This window comes from Nomascus leucogenys, chromosome 20 (assembly GCF_006542625.1).
Source record: "Nomascus leucogenys isolate Asia chromosome 20, Asia_NLE_v1, whole genome shotgun sequence".
NCBI lineage: Eukaryota > Metazoa > Chordata > Mammalia > Primates > Hylobatidae > Nomascus > Nomascus leucogenys.
Genome location: NC_044400.1, coordinates 16,286,716 through 16,307,987, shown reverse-complemented (window position 1 = coordinate 16,307,987; position 21,272 = coordinate 16,286,716). Strand labels below are relative to the sequence as shown.

The 21,272-nt window shown below is 37.6% G+C and overlaps 1 protein-coding gene across 21 annotated transcripts in view; it reads left to right on the top strand.

Moving 5' to 3' along the window:
- The window catches only part of R3HDM1 (R3H domain containing 1), a 198,949-nt gene that overhangs the window by 130,299 nt on the left and 47,378 nt on the right, over positions 1 to 21,272 (top strand). For all 21 annotated transcript variants that reach the window (XM_030801265.1, XM_030801250.1, XM_003267601.4 and 18 more), the window contains 2 exons: positions 1,606 to 1,729; positions 16,969 to 17,123. In XM_030801265.1, the coding sequence (XP_030657125.1) occupies positions 1,606 to 1,729; positions 16,969 to 17,123 (279 nt within the window). The remainder of the gene's footprint in view (positions 1 to 1,605; positions 1,730 to 16,968; positions 17,124 to 21,272) is intronic.

Genomic DNA, 21,272 nt, shown 5'->3' with positions numbered 1-21,272 from the left:
AGCCAGATTTCAAACTCCTGGGCTCAAGTGATCCTCTTGCCTCAGCCTCCCAAAGTGCTGGGATTACAGGTGTGAGCCGCCATACCCGGCCCAGAAGGACTACATTCTGAAATAATAGTTAAAAACGTAGTAAATACATAAACCAATAACAGCCATTTATTATCATTACCAAGTCTTATTTATATACTGTCTGCTATACTTTTAAACTGCTAGCACAGTAGGGCTACAGACATGTGAGTGATGTATTGTGCTATGACATAACTGGGTGATAGGAATTTTTCAGCTCCTTTATAATCTTAGGGGGCCACCATCATATATGCAATCTATCATTGACCGAAATGTCACTTTGCGATACATGACTGTATCAGAAAAATTAAAGAATGGAACCAGTACAACTGTGCATTAATGTGGGAGTGGTTAAAATAGTTTATACAATGAATGTTGTTTAGCAGTTAAATTGAATGAGCTAGCTGTATGTGTTTCAATAAAGAAAGATGTCTCAAAAACAATATGAATTGCAAAATAAGTTTCATGAAGTTATATGTAGTTGAGTTTCCCTTATTTGAAAAGCCTGGACCAGAAGTTTCAGAATTTTTTTTTTGTTTTTTTTTTTTTGGATTTTGGAATATTCGCATATATACAATGAGATATCTTGGGATAGGGCCCAAAGTCTAAAACCAAGTTCACTTGTGTTTCATATACATCTTATACACATAGTCTTAAGGTAATATAAGCAATATTTTAAATAATTTCATGCATGACGTAAAGTTTTGACTGTAACCTGTCACATGCGGTCACGTATGGAGTTTCTTTTTGAGTACTGTACTCAGAAAGTTAAAGATTTTGGAGCATTTCAGATTTTGGACATTTGGATTTTTAAAATACTCACCCGGGCACAGTGGCTCATGCCTATGATCCCAGCACTTTGGGAGGCTGAGGTGGGCAGATCACTTGAGGTCAGGAGTTTGAGACCAGCCTGGCCAACATGGTAAAACCCCATCTCTACTGAAAATACAAAAATTAGCTGGGTATGGTGGCACATGCCTATAATCTCAGCTACTCAGCAGGCTGAGGCAGGAGAATCGTTTGAACCTGAGAGGCAGAGGTTGCAGTGAGCCAAGATCGCAGCACTACACTCCAACCTGGGCGACAGAACGAGACTCCACCTCAAAAAAAAAAAACAAACCCTAAAAATAAATAAAATAATAATACATGTATGTATGGATAATAGATATATGGTAAATAGATATATACTATATAGTAAAATCACCAACTACAGAATAATGGCTTCTACGGAAGTTAGAGTAAAGGAAATAGGGTGAGTCTTTAGCTAATTCGGTAATGTTGGTTTTGTAAGAGAGAGAGCTGAAGCAAATATGGCAAAAAAGATTAAAATCTAAATATGATTGATGACACATTAGTTATCTTTTTATGCATACTGTATGTTTGAATTTTTTTTAATTTCAGTTAAATTTAAGAAAAATCAGTTTTCCAATGATTAGTGCTAAAAAGAACTATTACTCATTAAGCTCTGATCTTCCTCACAGAAAAACATATGTAATGCAAGTAAAATTGATTTTTTTCCCGCAATATTTATGATCCTAGATGCCAGCCTGTTATTGTGCTCCAGGCCACTATCACTCCAGCCAACCTCAGTATCGCCCAGTCCCTTCTGTTCATTACAATTCACATCTAAACCAGCCACTGCCACAACCTGCGCAGCAGACAGGTGAGTTGTGTTTCTTATGTCATAACTTCTGAGCCGTGCTTTTTTCCATCTTCTATTTCGGTATTGCTCTTAAGATAGTACCTACTTAGTCTCTCAGGATCTCGAATATGTTCATACATATGAGTTTGCAAACCAATGAGATTAATACAGTGAGCAAATCTTAGCATCTTCTGGAAAATACCACAGTGTCAGGTCTACATGCTAAAGGGTTGGGAGCTGTACTGGGAATATCTTAAGCAGTTTGTTAAGTGGCTGCCATCTCTCACTGCCATTGAGATTGAAACTGTCTTTGCAGCCTGATAAATCACCTATGGTAACAGCAAAAGAGGGGCAAGGCAAGGCAAGATGACTTATGAATGGCTAACCAGAAGCAAAGATCAAAACCACCTAACTTGGATTGAGAACCCTAGTCTAGGGATGATATTTTGATCTCTTAGTAGGCATGCCTTTAGAAGAAATGATGTACTTAGCATTATTTTCTGTGTTTTGCTTTTCAGTTTATTGATTGATAGTGAAAAGTATTTTTAAACCAAATACAATCTAAGGCCACTTAAATGAAATTTATTAAAACTCAGCATTGTTTTTGTTTTAGCACTTTGCAGATTTTCTTCAAGCATTCAGTGAAAACAATTTTGATCTCAGTGTATAAAACTATCTTACTGATTTTTTAATGAACTCATTTCTCTATATGCTTCTCACCTAGATGTGTACTTCCCAGATGTTTAATAAGGTATTTATTCAGCCTTTTATAACTCTAGGAGTTGAAGTAGAATTTTATCATTGGTTTCTTTAGAGCTTTCTTAACTGCTTATCACTATTGGAGGCTCCCAGACTATGTGAGTGTGACTCACTGAGGAACCCATAACCTCCACCTCCACTGAAGCTATCTACTGCTCTTGATATTGTGTGAAACTCTTCAGGGTTACCACCAGTTTAGGAGAAGCATCTCTGCACTGGCCCATCTGATGAATAGTAGTTACACTTCTCTTTACTGTTGCAGTCTTCAGTGATCATTGTGACTCACTAACTTTCTCGGCTAGATATAGTTCATGCTTAGCGTAGCCACGCAGGATAACTTCCAGGTCCTTAATCTGTTACCCTTAGGAGTTGTCTCGTGGTTAGTTTACAGGTTCTCCCCTTTTTAGTATGTTACTAGCCTTGTATTGTACGTGTGACAAATGTTCTTCCAAAGAATGTTGAATACAAACATTGGTCATTTTTAGCCAAGTTATACTTTTAGTTCCAAGCTACCTAAAATTTAATAATACAGTCCACATCAAATAATGTAAACTAGTATATGATATAATTTCAAAAGGTATCAAAAGTTATTCTCTATTTGTGGGAACATTGGTTGTGGGACTGCTCATTAGCTTTATATACATTGGTGTTTTATTCAGAAACAATTTTCTGAATTTTTCTGGACCTCAAGTAATAGAATTTTCATATTGTTTTTTCTTGATTTTTTTCTTCCAAAATTATAACACAGACTGTAGCTGATGCCATAATAAAGAAATGTACCTTCATGCTACTCATTTAAATATCCTTGTGTGTGAGTAATTAACTTAATTCATTAGTACACTCTATTGATAAGGCAAGCAAAAATCCTTTGTTCTGTGTTTGTGTTAGCTTACTAATTTTGTTCTTCAACACGGCAAAATGTTTATCCCTCTCCATGGTCAAACTGCCTACAAAATCACTTTCAATCACAGATTGGGACTAGTGTGCTAGTACAAATGCCTCTCTGCAAAAAAAAAAAAAAACACTTAATAGAATTCAACTAAATATGCCTGATTGGGGGTGAAAACATCTGTGTGACAGATAGCATGTGTTTATCATTGGTGATATTTTTAACTGTGGGGTTTTCTCTGATGCTAGTTATGATAAGAAGGAGGAAACAATAAATCAGGTTGCATCTGGATAGTGCTACAGACACAAAAAAGAGAATCATGTCTTTGAAAAATGTTTGACATTGTGTTTGACTCTTATGAGTCAGTCATAATATAACACTTTATAAAAACTAGACTTGTCCTTTCAGCTGTTTTATATAGTATCCTCTTAACTTACAGCTTAAGTTAGTTGACTCATTCAGTTTGAAGAATGAAAGGAATAAATCCTCAAAGCATTCTTATCTAAAAGAGAAAGGAATTTTGTTATGCTAATAAGTATCATAGAAAATTTTCCTTTAAAGAAAAGTTCAGCAGGGCTAGTGCCAACTATTGTATTGGTAATTGTATTGAACCTTTTCATAGAATTAGTGGGGACTTGAACTCTTTTTTAAAAGTTATAATCTAAAGACTTTTTTATAGTTAGCTCATCGTTAATTTTTATGTCAAAACTTGCAGAAGTCCAGGCACGGTGGCTCATGCCTGTAATCCCACCACTCTGGGAGGCCGAGGCAGGTGGATCACCTGAGGTCAGGAGTTTGAGACCAGCTTGGCCAACATTGTGAAACCCTGTGTCTACTTTAAAAATACAAAAACAAAATTAGCCGGGCATGGTGGCGCACACCTGTAATACCAGCTACTCGGGAGGCTGAGGCAGGAGAATCGTTTGAACCTGGGAGGCGGAGGTTCCAGTGAGCTGAGATGGCACCACTGCACTCCAGCCTGGGCAACAGAGTGAGACTCCGTCTCAAAAAAAAAAAAAAAAAAGCTTAACAGAAAAGTGTGCATTTATGTTTGTATGTGCCCTAGTGTAGAAAAGTAAAATGTACTGGGAAATTAACAAGACAGTTTATTGTTTTTTTAGTTTTTTTACAGATATATAGCAATTACGGTCTCATAATTTACATTTTTATATGGAAACATACTTCTGGGTTTCCTTTTGGTTTTTACTTTCTTACCTCTCTACATTCTACTATCCCAATCTGATTAAAAATGAGAAATAATTTTTAATATCTCTTATATTTTTATTTCTTGTCAAACAACACTTACCCCACAAAGTGTCAAGAAGCATGTTTTTTTTTTAATTACATAAAAGGGTGAAACTAATATTCAACCAAATAATGAAAACACTAGTAGATTCGGAGCAATTTTTTTTTCACTCTGGCACAAGTAATGTTTAAATGTTTGTATTTGAACTTAAAGAAATTTTGCCCTAAATTAACAAACCCAGCTGAGCAAAGTATTTTTAGACCAGATAGTGTATGGGCAGTAGAAATACAGGATCTTTCATTATTTTTCCTTTGGTGGGTAGGAAGGAGGTTGGGGAAATATCTCAAGGATAAAATTCTCTAGGTCTTTTATCCACATGTGCCAGTGGACCACAATTGAAATCAGGACTAACATTACTGCTGGGGAAATGAATGTACTAGTCTTTTGTTATGAATGTGAAACTACTGAACTATTCTTTCAAAACAAGGTTGAGTAAACCCCTATCAACAGAAACAGAAGAAACCCTGGCTACACACATAAGACTTTCTAGACAATGCACTACATAATGGGAAAGAACAACAAAATAAAAGTCAGAATCCTGATGGCCCTTAGTCCTTTGTAACTGGTGTTAGGCATATCACTTAAAGCCACTGAGTTTCAGTTGGACTCATTTGCAAAGTATGGAAGTTTTACTGTATTGTCTATTGAAGCCTCTGTGTACTCTAAAACTCCATGATTCTTTGTGTCTCGTGAGTCATTTCTAGTTCAGAAAGGTAGAATAATAGAGAATTGGTTTGTAACAGCTTGGCAACCAACTGTCAATAACTGGAGTCAATGAAAGCAACTATTTCAAAAGATCAGATTACTTACCAGTTTCACTAATAAAGATTTATTACTTTAAACCTTTATCATAAAATGTATGCTTTGAATACTGTAAAGTACACTGCATATAAGGAGTGTGGTATACTATAAAGAAACTTTTTCTGCAGGTAGTAAGTATAGTGAAGATTTTAGGTTTACAGAGCCCTAGCTGTTTTCTGTGTAGCTGTTATTATTCTTATGACTCTTGAAAAGTTTGTAGCTTCACCATATACATTTAATATTTTGCAATAATTGGCCTTGTTCCTGAGCTGTTGGATTCGGGGCCGTAGCACTGTCTGAGAGGTTTACATTTCTCACAGTGAACCGGTCTCTTTTTCAGCTGCTTCCTGGCTTCTTTTTACTCAGGTTTCCACTGCTTTTTTGCTTTTTTTTAATGCTGTATGAAGATGTTAACATTTGTTTATATTTTTCATTAATTGTAATACCTTTAAATCATGCATCATACTCAGAAATAGGGATTTGAATTTAAGTGACAGCTTTGGCCTAATATAATTTACCTATTAAAAACTTGTGAAAGCTATTGCTTATTTCTTTTCCAAAGTAGATTTGGATGACAAATTCAGTTTGGTTTTGAGCTTATCTAAAAATTAGCTTAGTGTTTTAAGCATACCAAACTCATTAGCAGAAGTCAAATATGTCTCTCCCTATTGCTACACAACTTTTTAGGGATATTGTTATATATGAAAGCATGACATCAAATGGACCTAATACACCTAAATGCATTTGAAGCTACTTGGTCTCGGTTCTTACCAACGATATAATTTAATTTTTTTTTTCCATCGATGATGTTGTTGCATACCTGTGGGAAGCAAAATGATTCTATGAAACTATACTTTTAGTTTTACAACCATTTGATAACTTCAAAGATTATCAGTGCATTATATCTTTAGTCTTAGCTTTCCAGATAACCCAGAATCATATGGTTCCAAGTTGATTAAGCTTTATTACCAGCAGACTGTGGTAGGATCCTGATGAACGACCCTGTGGAAGAAACTTGTTGGGATAAACAGTCTTCAACGTGCGCAGACTGTTGACAGAATTTGAAGGCACAAATTTAAGAGTAACTAGGGTGTAAAAGGCAAGCAAGGAAAAGTCAGCACTACTGGGTAAGCAGGTGAGGGGGCTTATTGATAGGAGAGTCAGCTATGTCAAATAGGGACTCTAGGCACAAAGTCAATTTCTTTATTGACAACTTTCAATCCAAGTAATAGGAATTTTATATTTGTAAATTACTAGGTAGTGGCTCTGGCTATTCTTGTTTTTTCATTGATTCTGTGAGCATTTCTTAGTATGTATTATGTGATTCAGCATAGATTCAGACATTGTATAATACCTACAAATCCACCTATTTCCCTTTTCCCTTCTCCATTAACCTGCCGCCACTGAAATCTGGAGCCAAATATATCTGGTAAGTACCCACAGATTTCCTTGAGTTGTATAGACTCTTCCATGGAATAGTTCTTTAAATAGCTGTGAGCAAACTCTGTGTGGCTGTTTTTGTTAGAATTGGTTTTTGTATATGTATATGTTTATTTCAGGCACAGGAGTGAGAGAAGAGGGGATGATAGATGAGAAGGGATAATCAAGTGTGATGGCAACTGCATCTCCTTCCAAATACACCCATGGGGCTAGCTTTAGTTGAACTTGCCCGCCTACTAAAATAGTACCGCAGACAGAAGCCCAAGATTATAAGCTTGAGGTTTTAACAATTTGGTCTTGTAGATGCCTAGTTACAAATAAATTTGGCTTTAGTTAAAATGGCTCATCTTTAAAAAAAAAAAAAAAAAAAAAAACTACCTTCACAGTGCTTCTATTGTACAAGTGCAGTCTGGAAAAAAAATTAATAGGTGCTATTAAGTGAAATAACCTTAGATTCATGGGTATTGTAAGCATTTCTTTAATTCTTTTTGTAATTTTTCTGATTATTTCTGTGTTATTAAGAATGCTTTCCTTTAGAACAAATGCTAGTTTGGATCACCTATATAAAATAAAATTAGCCTGTTAATGCCTGTTCAGTACTTCTCTGCTGAGCACTGCATTTCGTTCCTGCTCTTTTCTCGGTTAAAGTGAAAGAGAGTTAAAAATAGAATATTCTTTGGAGCTCTCCAGGGAAGTGCCTGAACCATCAATTTATATTGTCCTAGTTCTCTCAGCTTGCAGAATTGATTGTGCTTTCCTCTGAAAATGCTGGAAGAAATGGAATAATATTGCAACAGTGCAGTCCTTTAACAAAGCAGAATGGTAGTGTTTGTTTTTTTTTTTAAATCTATGTTGAGATCTGGATATTTATTTTGTTGTTTGGTATCACTTACTATTGGCATTTCTTACTTTACAAAATAGAGGCTTTCGCACAATATTGACGTAAATTCCTATAAAAGATATACTGTTTTCCTCTACTTTCCAGGTTAAATTCAGATGTATCACAGGAAGAATTTTTTGTAATTCTAATATACTGAAATATACTTTTTAATGAAGAAAGAATAATTTATGTGGTAGCCAAGTTGGAGTCGGGATACCGGAAATACTCTTCTTGCAGCATTTTTGAAACCTGTTGATACTTTTCATTCTCTAGGAATCTACTTCTCCTTCCTAATCCTCAGCCTTCTCCCTCTTTTCCAGATCATTGGATTTTTCTTTCTCAAACTTGGCAGTCTTCAAACTATACTTTTGACACTATCAGAACTCTGTACCCACTCTTGCTTTTGTCTGAATAATTAGACGAGGAACCTAACCTACAATGCCACTTCTCTAGGTGTCACTCTGTAACAGTTCATGCCCAGCAGTCTGAAATTTCTTTGTTTAAACAAAAGTTCAGAGGAAATCATGAGCAACTTGAACAGTTCAAGATGTAAATTTTATTAAGCAAATGTACATAATGTGAGGCATACCTGTAATTAAATGATCCTTTATTTTATGTTAACAATTATTTTATTAATGATTCTGTCTTACATAGGCAATAATAAGGTTCTTATCTTTGATTGGATTAGGAGAATGATGTGGGTTTTTTTGTTTTTAGTGCTTTCCAGCTGAGTATTTCTAGTTTTGCTTGTGATTATAATAATTTTAACCAATATAGATCCCAGTTTTAGTTTCTTTTTCATTGGAACAAATGCTAGCCTGTTAATGCCTATTGAGTACTTTTCTGCTAAGCACTGCATTAGAAAAAGACCAATAATCTTTTAGTAATCTTTAATGTTCTGCTCTTTAGAGAATATAATTCAAAATTATATACTTTTCAGCCAGTTACTGTGTTGTATGTTATAATTATTAGAATAAGTGATGAAACGGCTGGGCGCGGTGGCTCAGGCTTGTAATCCCAGCACTTTGGGAGGCCGAGGCGGGCGGATCACGAGGTCAGGAGATCGAGACCACGGTGAAACCACATCTCTACTAAAAATACAAAAAATTAGCCGGGTGTGGTGGCGGGCGCCTGTAGTCCCAGCTACTCGGAGAGGCTGAGGCAGGAGAATGGCGTGAACCCGGGAGGCGGAGCTTGCAGTGAGCCGAGATTGCGCCACTGCACTCCAGCCTGGGTGACAGAGCGAGACTCCGTCTCAAAAAAAAAAAAAAAAAGAATAAGTGATGAAACATTTCATCATGATTTCTGGAAAAAACATTCATATACCTGTCCTAATGCCAGTAGAATTTCGTTCCTGGGGTACCGATCATACTGAGCATCAAATGTTAAATGACAATTTTAGTTGTGTTAGTTTAGAATGGTTCCTCAGACCCTGATGGCTTTCTACCCAGTGTAGTTTAAACCTGGTGGGTTTTCCTGCCTTGGATGTAAAAATGAATGAAATGCTACTCAGTGGATGGAAAAAAGCCAGTGCTTCACAGAACTTCAAGACTTCACCCATAAAACATAGTAGCTCTCCTTGCACAAAATGTGTACAGGCTAAAGCTGGCACTGCCCTGCTGAGTAAAGTCTGACTTCTTGGCAAAGCAGCCTGACTTTGTGGAGAAGACAGCCAGTATCTATGAAAACTCTGCTAGACTAATCTTGTATAGACTAATCTGGAATGTGGCAACAGACATTTTGAGCAAAAGCAGCCTCTGAGGCAAAACAGCAAAACTAAAGCCCAAAGGGAACATTGGAGATTCACATGAAAATACTCAGGCTGAGAGACAGAACTGTGGGATGTGGAACCTGAAGTAGTGTCACCATTTGAGCCAGTTCTTCTCCTTCCCAATTGTCTTTTGTTATGTTTTAATATTTTTAGAGACGGAGTCTCACTGTTTTGCCTAGACTGGAGTGCAGTGGCCCTTCCTAATTGTTTAATACAATTTATGCATATAGTCTAATTATAGTAAGGCAAGGAAGTGTAACTTTGAAATACATAAGTAGTAAACCACGCATCTTGGGGGTAGTGGGCAAACCAAGGGAAGGACTGTTCCTCCCACCGAGAGGACATTATGGGCTAATCATATGCTCACTTACACCTGCTCTTTTTTAACGCCCCCAAGTTCATGTGGCTACCATCTGAACTAACTACTCAAAAATTTTCACTCTGATTCCTATTTTGAATAGCAATGCTTATACTCACCAATAAATCTTTAGTTCAAATGAACAAAAAGTTTCCTTGTTGATTGACATTATTTCCAGTAATTATCTGTTTTCTTGTAATTAAGTTTATCTTGAGACTTAGGTATGTTAAGCTACAGTAAAGTCTTCGTTAACCAAAATTATCAGAAAATGAAACAAGGCCAGGTTCTGCTTATTTGAACAATATTACTATAATACTTTTTCTTCTTTAACATGTGTTCCTCAAAAAAGTAAATTTTAGAATCAGACAGCTGTGTGCAGCTCCCAGCTACACACTTGATAGCTGTTGACTATAGAGAAGGTATGAACCTCTCTGTGCCTTTTGTTTCCTCATCTGAAAAATAGGGATAATAATTGTATCTGTTTCATAAGATTGTGAACACTAAATGAGTTAACATATGTAAAGTACTCAGAACAGTGCCTGAAACTTAATAAATGTCATTTGAGGCTTAGGTATTAAGATTAGCTTGTGTGACAGGCGCAGTGGCGCACCCCTGTAATCCCAGCACTTCGGGAGACCGAGGTGGTCCAATCACCTGGTGGCAGGAGTTCAAGACCAGCCTGGCCAACATGGTGAAACCCCATCTCTATTAAATACACAAATATTAGATGGGTGTGCTGGCACGCACCTGTAATCCCAGCTCCTTGGGCAAGAGAAGCACTTGAACCCAGGGGGTTGAGGTTGCCATAAGCCAAGATTGCACCACTGCACTCCAGCCTGGGTGACAAAGCAGACAGAGCAAGACTCAGTCTCAAAAAAAAAAAAGAAAAATCAACAAAAAAGATTAGCTTGTGGTATCATTGAAGCAAAGATAATTATATTTTAAATGAAAATTTAAATTTAAAATGAAAATATAATTTTAAAGATAATTTTAAGTGAAAATTTAAATTTAAAATGAAAATATAATTTTAAATTATATTTTAAGTGAAAAGACAGGAATTTGGGGCCAAATTCCAGAGCAGACACAGGAAGCTGACATAGTTTGTTCTAAAATGTTTATATTTTTTGTCCTTTTAGCTTCTCAACGCATGCCTTCATCCTGAAAGTACAGTAAAGATCAGTTGAGTTGTTTGATGTTAAACTTGAGGTCTAAATATGTTTTGAAGAATATTACTTAAATACTTTCTTCCCATACATTGTAAAATTTCTATTGATAAGATGTGGAAGCATTATATGAAAAAAGATTTTGAAATAGTCTGTGTCATATAACCCCATTTCTATAAATAATGAAAATGAATATATATGTTGCCGTCTGCATAGAAAATTAGGCTAGCCATATATAAAAATGTAAATGGGGGAGTATCTATAAGTGATTATTTTCCCATATAGGGTTTTTCTATGTTTGTATTTTTTTCCAAATTTTCTACTATAAAAATCTTTTTTATGCTCTATAAGGTTTTTATAAAAGATATTAAGTCTACATTTTTAAAAATATTCAGGCCAGGTGCCGTGGCACACCCCTATAATCTCAGCACTTTGGGAGGCCAACCAGGGCGGATCACTTTGAGCTCAGGAGTTCAAGATCAGCCTGGGCAACATGGCGAAACCCTGTCTCTACTAAAAATACAAAAATTAGCTAGGTGAGGTGGCACACACCTGTAATTCCAGCTACTCAGGAGGCTAAGACAGGAGAGTCGCTTGACCCAGGAGGTGGAGGTTGCAGTGAGGTGAGATCACGCCACTGCGTTCTGTCCTGGGCAATAGAGTAAGACTGTGTCTCAAAAAATAATAGTAAATAAATTAAAAGTAAAAATATTCAAATAATACCTTCATTTCAAACTTTACATACTAGATATAAAGTTAAACAGTTTGTATTCTTTGTTTGAGTTCTTCCTAAGCACTTTGAGGCTAATTATATGGAATCTGTGATTTAGCTGCTGTACGTTTTTCTAGGAGAGACTTAATGAGTGATCCAGAAATTCCAGTCTGATGTGATTTGTATTCGTGGGAGTGTCATTTTAATGAAAAGGTGATTAAATGTGTTTAATCTTATAAACCAATGTTACGTTAAAATTTATTTTTTTAATTTTAATTTTTATTTTTTTAAGATGGAGTTTTGCTCTTGTCACCCAGACTGGAGTGCAATGGCGCGATCTCAACTCACTGCAACCTCTGCCTCCTAGGTTCAAGTGATTCTCCTGCCTCAGCCTCCCAAGTAGCTGGGATTACAGGTATGCGCCACCACGCCTGGCTAATTTTGTATTTGTAGTAGAGATGGGGTTTCACTATGTTGGTCAGGCTGGTCTTGAACTTCTGATGTGACGTGATCTACCCACCTTGGCCTCCCAAAGTGCTGGGATTGCAGGTGTGAACCACCACACTGGCCCAATGTTACCGTAAAATTTAAATTCAGGCCAGGCGCCATGACTCATGCCTATAATCCCAGCACTTTAGGAGGCTGAGGCGGGCAGATCACCTGAAGTCAGGAGTTTGACGTCCTGGCCAACATGGCAAAATCCTGTCTCTACTAAAAATACAAAAATTAGCCAGGCACGGTGGCACACGCCTGTAATTCTAGCTACTCGGCAGGCTGAGGTATGAGAATCACTTAAACCCGGGAGGTGGAGGTTGCGGTGAGCCAAGATGGTGCCACTGCACTCCAACCTGGCCGACAGAGTGAGACTCTGTCTCAAAAAAAAAAAAAAAAAGGCATACACAAACCATGAGAGAACAACTAACCAGAAAACGTTTATGTTACCTGTAGAGTTTTATGAGATGTGGCATAAGAGAATAGACAAAATCGTGAAGGGATTAATAAGATAGATTCTTAGCGAAGGTAATTTTTGAAGTGCTTGGCATCATTATTTTTAATAGCTCCACTGTGTTCAAAAACTCAATCCTAGCTTATTTATGCTACTGCTGAATGAAGTACTGAGATGTTAGTGTTTTTTCTGCTTTCACAGTCTTTAAAATCTAGAACTTCCTGGTAGTTCTTATCACTCTTCTATGTGTAAAACCTGTGCTTCTTCACCAGTATTCTGTTGTACCGTCATCTTCCACTTATCACTTCACATACCATATTCATTCATTCATGACTATTCCCCATTCCTCAAACATATTAACTGTCTTACTTTTTCCAAACCTTTTATTTTTGTTGGAATGAGCTTTTCCTTTAAGTCCAAGCCCAAATGTCACTACCGCTATAAATATCAGTCAGGACTAATTTCTTCCTCTTGTTTTCATAAGACTCTTTATACTGCTATCCTCATACGGTATGGTGGCTAAAAATGCCTAATTTCAAAGATAGGAACCATGACATATCTATCTTTATCTAACCCAGATGGTGTCCTTTTTACTACCGTTCGTAACAAATGACCAGATGCTGAGATCAACTGTTTTATATTTCATGTCAAATTTTCAAAATGTACGTGGTGTTTGTGAGAGAGAGAGAGAGAGTGTGTGTGTGGGGGGGGGGGGGGCAATTAGTAGGCATGGATATTAATGGAGATCGGGCTGCTTTAAAGAATAAGATACCAGGCCAGTCGTTGTGGCTCTCGCCTGTAATCCCAGCACTTTGGGAGGCTGAGGTGGGCAGATCACCTGAAGTCAGGAGTTCAGGACCAACCTGGCCAACATGGTGAAACCCCCATCTCTACTAAAAATACAAAAATTAGACGGACATGGCGGTGCGCTCCTGTAGCCCCAGCTACTGGGGAGGCTAAGGCAAGAGAATCGCTTGAACCCAGTAGGTGGTGGTTGCAGTGAGCCAAGATTGCACCACTGTACTCCAGCCTGAGCGATAGAGACTGCATCCGAAAACAAAAAAAAAAAGAATAAGATACCATTAGAAATTTACTCATGCAGCTTTCATGATGTAGCCAGGCATGGTGGTGCACACCCATAGTCCTAGCTCCTCAGGAGGCTGAGGTGGGGAGGATTCGTTGAGCCCAGGAGCTCGAGGGTACAGTGAGCTGTGAACATGCCACTGCGCTCCAGCCTTGACAACAGAGTGAGACCCTGTCTCTAATAAAACAAAACAGAAAAACAAATTCCGTGACGTAGAGTCCTACTGACCGCACATTACATCAGTACGAATGGTTTCTATAGGTATTTATTGAAAGCCTTTTGTCTCAGACCTTTTATCATAATAGAGAATTTTAAGCAGGAGACCTCCAAGACGAGCCTCGAAAAATTGTTAAATTTAGATAAGTAAAAAAAAATCAGGCCTGGTACAGTGGCTCACGCCTGTAATCTCAACACTTGGGGATGCCGAGGCGGATGGATCACCTGAGGTCAGGAGTTGGAGACCAGCCTGGCCAATGTGGTGAAACCCCGTCTCCAGTAAAAATAGAAAAATTAGCCGGGTGTGATGGCATGTGCCTGTAATCCCAGCTACCTGGGAGGCCGAGGTGGGAGAATCACTTGATCCCGGGAGGCGGAGGCTGCAGTGAGCCCACGTCGTGCCACTGCACTCCAGCCTGGGCAACAGAGTGAGACTCTGTCTCAAAAAAAAAAAAAAAAAAATCAGAAGCACATTTACATATAAATTGGCCTTGTTTTTGCTTTTTAAAGCTTTCTTTCAAGGCAACCTATAACCTTGAATATTTCTTGAATAGACTACAAAAGTAATATGCATAACATTTTTAGTTTCTTAGGGGGGTATGACTGTTTGAAGTCAAAATTATTTTAAGTCAGATTATATACAGTGATTTCTGCCAGATATATACAGTTTGTTTTCATTTTAGTAAACTATAATTCTGCCAAGTCTGTCGTAAGAAGTTATTATCCCAGTCTATACAGAACCCAAATTCTGATGCTGCAATAGACATGTGTATGTGTTGAGGTGGCATTTCCAACACAAAAAAAAGATCTCATGTTCACATTTCATTTCCATTCCTATGTTATTTTTCTAAGGGTGGAAATTTGTCATTGTATGTTTTAATGGTGTTTGGAATTTGGGGTATGAATTCGAAATACTTGTCATTTGATGAACTGAAAATAGTGTTAAATGTTAATTGTTAGATTAAAAAGGAAGAACTTTATTCTGTTCTCTGCCTTTACCTGCCTATAAGTTTAAGTAGTATAGGAAATTCACAAGGAGTAAAGGTTTAGCAAACAGCATATTATCAATCACTTTATTACAGATAACTAGAATACACAGTATTCTATTTGTACAAAGTTAGATTGGTGAGAAGGAAGTCATTGGAAACATGGCCATAAAGTAGTTCTGCCATAGAAATAACATCATTTTACAAAAACCCTTCACTGTTAAGGGATTCACTGTAACTGAATTTTTACTTTGGTTTTGGTTTTTTTTCTGTGTTTTTGGTTTTTTGTTTGTTTGGTTGGTTGGTTTTGTTTGTTTTTTGAGACAGGGTCTTGCGCTGTCGCTTAGGCTGGAGTGCAGTGGCGCTATCTTGTATTTTTTTGTGGAGACAAGATTTGGCCATGTTGCCCAGGCTGGTCTCAAACTCCTGAGCTTACCCACCTCCATCCACCCAATCCATCCATCTCCCAAAGTGCTGGGATTATAGGTGTAAGCCACCACACCTGGCCAAGATTTTTAGTTTCTTAATTTTAATGTGTTGCTTTGTTACTGGATATACTTTGTAGTTATATTTTTAGAGAAGATAGGTGCTAGATTTTATTCAATTATTTGGTCCTTGAGCAGAATTATTAAGACTACCAGACAACTACAGTGATGCTGCTGTCTATAATCAATACTTGAAATTGCCATTTCTGTTGCTTTAGGAATTAGTGAGGATGTAAATGAAAACTGATAACAAAATGTATTTATGGTGTTATCAGGGAAACAATTTCATTGCCCTTTAGCTGTTAAAGTCTGTATAGGTGGTGTTCTAGTTCAGTTCATCTTTGTAAAAACATTTCAATACTCTGAAGCTAGATGATTATTTTTATCTAGTTCTTTAAAAAATAAAAAGAAGGGAGGGGGGAGGGACAGCATTAGGAGATATACCTAATGCTAAACGACGAGTTAATGGGTGCAGCAAGACAACATGGCACATGGATACATATGTAACAAACCTGCACATTGTGCACATGTACCCTAAAACCTAAAGTATAATAATAATAAAAAATAAATAAATAAAAAATAAAAGGAACTTTGTGGGTAGCATCTAGTAATTTACATGAGTCTTTAGCTAATTAGTATACCTAAAAGAGTCCTCTTAGGATCAGGAGACAAAATACAGTTCGCATTCACTACTTAGAGCTTATCATTGTAGATTCTTGTTAAGTAAATAAGTTTACTTGATAAAAGTAAATTTGTGCACTTAACTTACCACTTAAATTACCAACAGTCAGTTTATGTGTTTGCTTTGTGACCTTGAGCAGATTACTTGATTTGTTTAATGATCTGTCAAGTGACCTTAATCATACAATGAAGAAATAATCTAAAAAATTACGGTGTAACTCCATTTGCCTGTCTTTGACACTTTCAAAAGTGGTTCTCTCCCCTGCCTTTTCTTTTTTAATCCCCAGCAGGGACAGTTTCATGGGAATGGAACCTCTGCAGATGCATAGAGCCCCATGCTTGTGTTAATATTCTGTTGTTACCAACTTGAAATTCTTAATAGTTTTTTGTTTGTTTATTTGTTTTAACAAAGGGCCCTACATATTTTCCATTTACTCTGGGCTCATGTTATATAGCAACTCCTGGTCCTGAGAAACTAGTTGTCATAATAGATTGTAATATGCCCTGAATAGTAATTGTCTTATGTTATCTAAGTGTGTGACCCTATAATCTTCGCAATTGTAGAAGAAATCTTTGTAGGCAGATTTTATTTCAGTATATTTTAGTGAGGGAATGTAGGTAACTGGGGCTAAAATGTTATTTCATAATACATGGTTTTAGGGGCTTACCATTTAATAAAAATTTTATGATTTTAGAGCATAAAAGTACTTGCTTAAATTTTTTTTTAAATCTTACTAGATGAAATGAATTCAGAGCAGGATTTAACTCATTGTGCCATTACAGGTTATCAAGTAATACCCAACCAGCAGCAAAACTACCAAGGAATAGTTGGAGTTCAGCAACCCCAGAGTCAGAGCCTAGTCAGTGGCCAACCCAACAGCATTGGAAATCAGATTCAAGGAGTGGTCATCCCCTATACTTCAGTGCCAACATATCAGGTATATTGTCTCTTTTATGTACTTTGGGTAGAGATGATTTTGAATAAATTAAGTGCACAACTACAATACATCTTCTATGCTCTCCTTTTAATACAGGAAAAACACTTCTGTAATATACAACTTTATCATCTTAAGAGTTTTATTAGTCGTAGAAGCTTGGTTTTATCCTCATTTTATTGCATTTTTCATTTATTAATGTTTAGGATCTGAAAAACATTGATATTGGCAAGTAAATATTGTCTGGCATTGTCTTATGTTTCCAGCAATATAGGTAGATGAGCAAATGTCTTATTCTATTCCTCAGCTCTTTAGAAAGTCCTCATTGCTGGGAGAGAGGAATAGGAGGGAAAATAGAGGTTGGTAGTAGGTATTTGAAATAGTGAGATGCAGTATAGACCATGAATCTGTAGTTATAGAATAGGAAAGTATGTGCAGTTTCCTGTCCGGTGACTGATTTTTTCCTTCCTCTCCATCCCAAAAAGTGATGATATGTCTCATATTTTAAAATGTTATAGATTTTAGGCCAGGCACAGTGGCTCACACCTGTAATCCCAGCATTTTGAGAGGCCTAGGCAGGCAGATTACTTGAGATCAAGAGTTCGAGGTCAGCCTGGCCAACATGGTGAAACCCTGTTTCTACTAAAAACACAAAAAATAGCTAGGCAAGGTGGTGGGGCCTATAATTCCAGCTACTTAGGAGGCTGAGGCAGGAGAACTGGTTAAACCCGGGAAGTGGAAGTTGCAGTGAGTCACCACTGCACTCCAGCCTGGGCAACAGGCAGCCTCCATCTCAAAAATAAAAACAAAATGTTATAGATTTTAATTTATAGTTCTAAATACCTATTATTTCATGAATAAGCACATGTCTTCAATATAATATGACACATTTTTCAAAAATTTGTTTTACCTTCCTTTGTCTTTATGGAGTAACTTGCAAGAGGGTTTATTTTATTAGCCTCATTGTTTTTCATAGCTGAGTCTGATTTTAAGAACTCCAGGCCAGGGCCAGGTGCGGTGGCTCATGCCTGTAATCCTAGCACTTTGAGAGGCCAAGGCGGGTAGATCACTTGAGGTCAAGAGTTCAAGACCATCCTGTCCAACATAGTGAAACCCCATTTCTATGAAAAATACAAAAATTAGCCAGGCATGGTGGCAGGCATCTGTAATGTCAGCTACTCAGAAGGCTGAAGCAGGAGAATCACTTGAACCCGGGAGGCGAAGGTTGCAGTGAGCCGAGATTGTGCCACTGCATTCCGGGCTAGGTGACAAAGAGAGACTCTGTCACAAAAAAAAGAGAGAACTCCAAAGACCACTTTCATTCATCTCAACAAGGAGAGAATAGCCTAGTTGGGAAGATAAAATACACATATTTTATGTATTTTATCTGAACACATGTAAACAAATTGGTGATAGTGTACAGATTAGTAACTGAGAGGATCATGAAATATAGCAATGAACAGGTTAAGGACTTGATCTGAAGCCTTCTGGGAAGTTAGAAACCTTTAGCTCTTCAAAGAAAATGATGGGCATAAATTGGTTAAGATGATGTTCTGAGAATGAAGAAGAGTATAAGCAAAGGTGCAAGCATTTTCCGTATAATTTCAGAAAATTGAAATTAAAGTGTGAAATGTGAGATTGTCAAACGTTGTTGAGCACCAAGTGTGTATCCAGTTTTGAGAACCCTTGACCATAGAACACATCTACAAAAGAAAGATACTTCATGAAAACTGGGTTTTCCATCTTCGTTTTCTCTCACATCCCCCATGCTTCTGACCTCTTATCCTCCATCCTTGAGCCTAGGCACATGAGCCTGCCCTTCGTCTGTTTCCCCATAGTTAAGCATTAAACAGGATTGGCACCAAGCCTGAAGCCTTCTCTTCTCAAAGACTTTGATTATACTATCTAATCCAATACAGAGTTCAGCATATAAGATCTGCCCTTAATCTTTGGGGGCTTACATCTAGTAAGAGAAATGTCATTTTTCAACAAATTACAGCCTAATTAGTATAGTTTTTTTTTTTTTTTTAATTAGCTGGATATTGAAAATATTCCAGAGCTAAGGTAGTGGTCATAATTTTTACACCACACATTTTTACATTTTAACATTATTTTCTCATTGTATTTAATGTAATTCTCACATTGGCTGAATGATTGTAGGAAATATTGCTCTGGCCAGCAATCAATAATAGTCATCTGCTTTAAAGTATGGCTCCTACTACATTTGGTAAACAAGCTAGGTGGTGATAAACTGTCATCTAAAAAATAAGCCAGAAAAGTCATCTGTCCTACACCTCCTGAGCCAGAGGGCATGGGTTTGAATTCTGACTTTCCCTCCAGTGTATTCTATGCCTGTACACTGTCTAGTAGTGGTCAGTCGCTCGCTCTCTCTCACTTGCTCTCTCTCCCCCTCCCTCCCTCTCTTTGTTTTTGAGATAGAGTCTTGCTCTGTCACCCAGGCCGGAGTGCAGTGGCACGATCTTGGCTCACTACAACCTCTGCCTCCCAGGCTGAAGCGATCATGCTTCAGCCTCCCGAGTAGCTGGGCTTACAGGCGCATGCCACCACACCTGGCTAATTTTTGTATTTTTAGTAGAGACGGTGTTTCACCATGTTGGCCAGGCTGGTCTGGAACTCCTGACCTCAAGTGATCTACCCTCCTTGGCCTCCCAAAGTGCTGGGATTACAGGCATGAGCCACTGCACCTGGCCAGTCATTACCTTTTAAATCATAGAGCCAGGTATAGAGAACAGTGAAGTGATTGTAGAACTGAGTTTCTGGAGCCACAGGGTTTGAATTCTGACTTTCCTACTTACTAATCTAAGGTCTTACAGCTAGTAAGTGAGAAAGTCAGAATTCAAACTCATGCCCTCTATTTACCCATCTATAAAATAGATGATAAAGGTACCTTCAGGCCTGGTGCAATGGCTTATGCCTGTAACCCCAGCACTGTAGGAGGCCGAGGCAGGCAGATCACCTGAGGTCAGGAGTTTGAGACCAGCCTGGCCAACATGGTGAAACCCCATCTCTACTCAACCTTCTTAGGTTGTTCAGAAGCCTTAATGAGATAATACACATAAAGCACTTAGAACAGAACTTAAAGCATGGCAAGAAGTACCCAATAATGTTAACCCTCCCTATCATTACTATTACTGACGTCATCGTCATCATCATCAGTGGTTATAGTGGTTATACTGGCTTTTTTTTTTTTTTTTTTTTGAGACAGTCTTACTCTGTCTCACAAGCTAGAGTGCAGTGGCCCAATCTCAACTCACTGCAGCCTCCAGCTTCTGGTTCAAGCAATTCTTGTGCCTCAGCCTCCTGAGTAACTGGGACTACAGGCATGCGCCACCACTCCCGGCTAATTTTTGTATTTTAGCAGAGACGGGGTTTCACCATGTTGTCCAGGCTGCTCTCGAACTCCTGAGCTCAGGCAATCTGCCCACCTCGGCCTCCCAAACTGCTGGGATTATAGGTGTGAGCCACTGCGCCCAGCCCAGCTTTCTTTTTTTTTTTTTTTTTTTTTTTTTTTAAATAAAGATCCTTCAGGCCATTGAATATATATTGGCTTTATTTAACAAAATTACTGTAATCCAACTCTAATATTATGGTACATTTGTAAATTAAGAACCCTTTATGCCTGTGTTGTTTCTATCTTAGAAACTGTAGAAACTAGAGAGTGGCAATACAGAATTGTGTTCATGCAATTTCATTTAGATGATATAGAAAACAGAACTGAAAGATACACTGTTTACTGAATGCCTACTATACTAGATCCTTTAGTTGTGCTATCTCATAATGGAAATAATACCTCCTTTATAATGGAGGTGGTGTTTCCATTTCTTCTGATAAGAAGCTAAGGAGCCTCAGAATAGTCACTTACCCAGTATCACTTAGATAGACGGCTGATACCACGTGTAGGTACTTTAAACTCCAAAGCTCTCACTTTTTCTGACCCATTGCACCTCACTGCCATCTTGCCTGATTTTTACTTAGTTCTACCTGAGGTAAACTGTGTTACTCTTTCTATACCAAATGGCCATCCTTATGTGGAAAGTTTCTTTTTCATAATTTAACCTTTTCATAATTTAATGCATCCAGCCTACAGTACATACATTTACAAATGCTAGCCAGAAGCAATAGCTGACATAG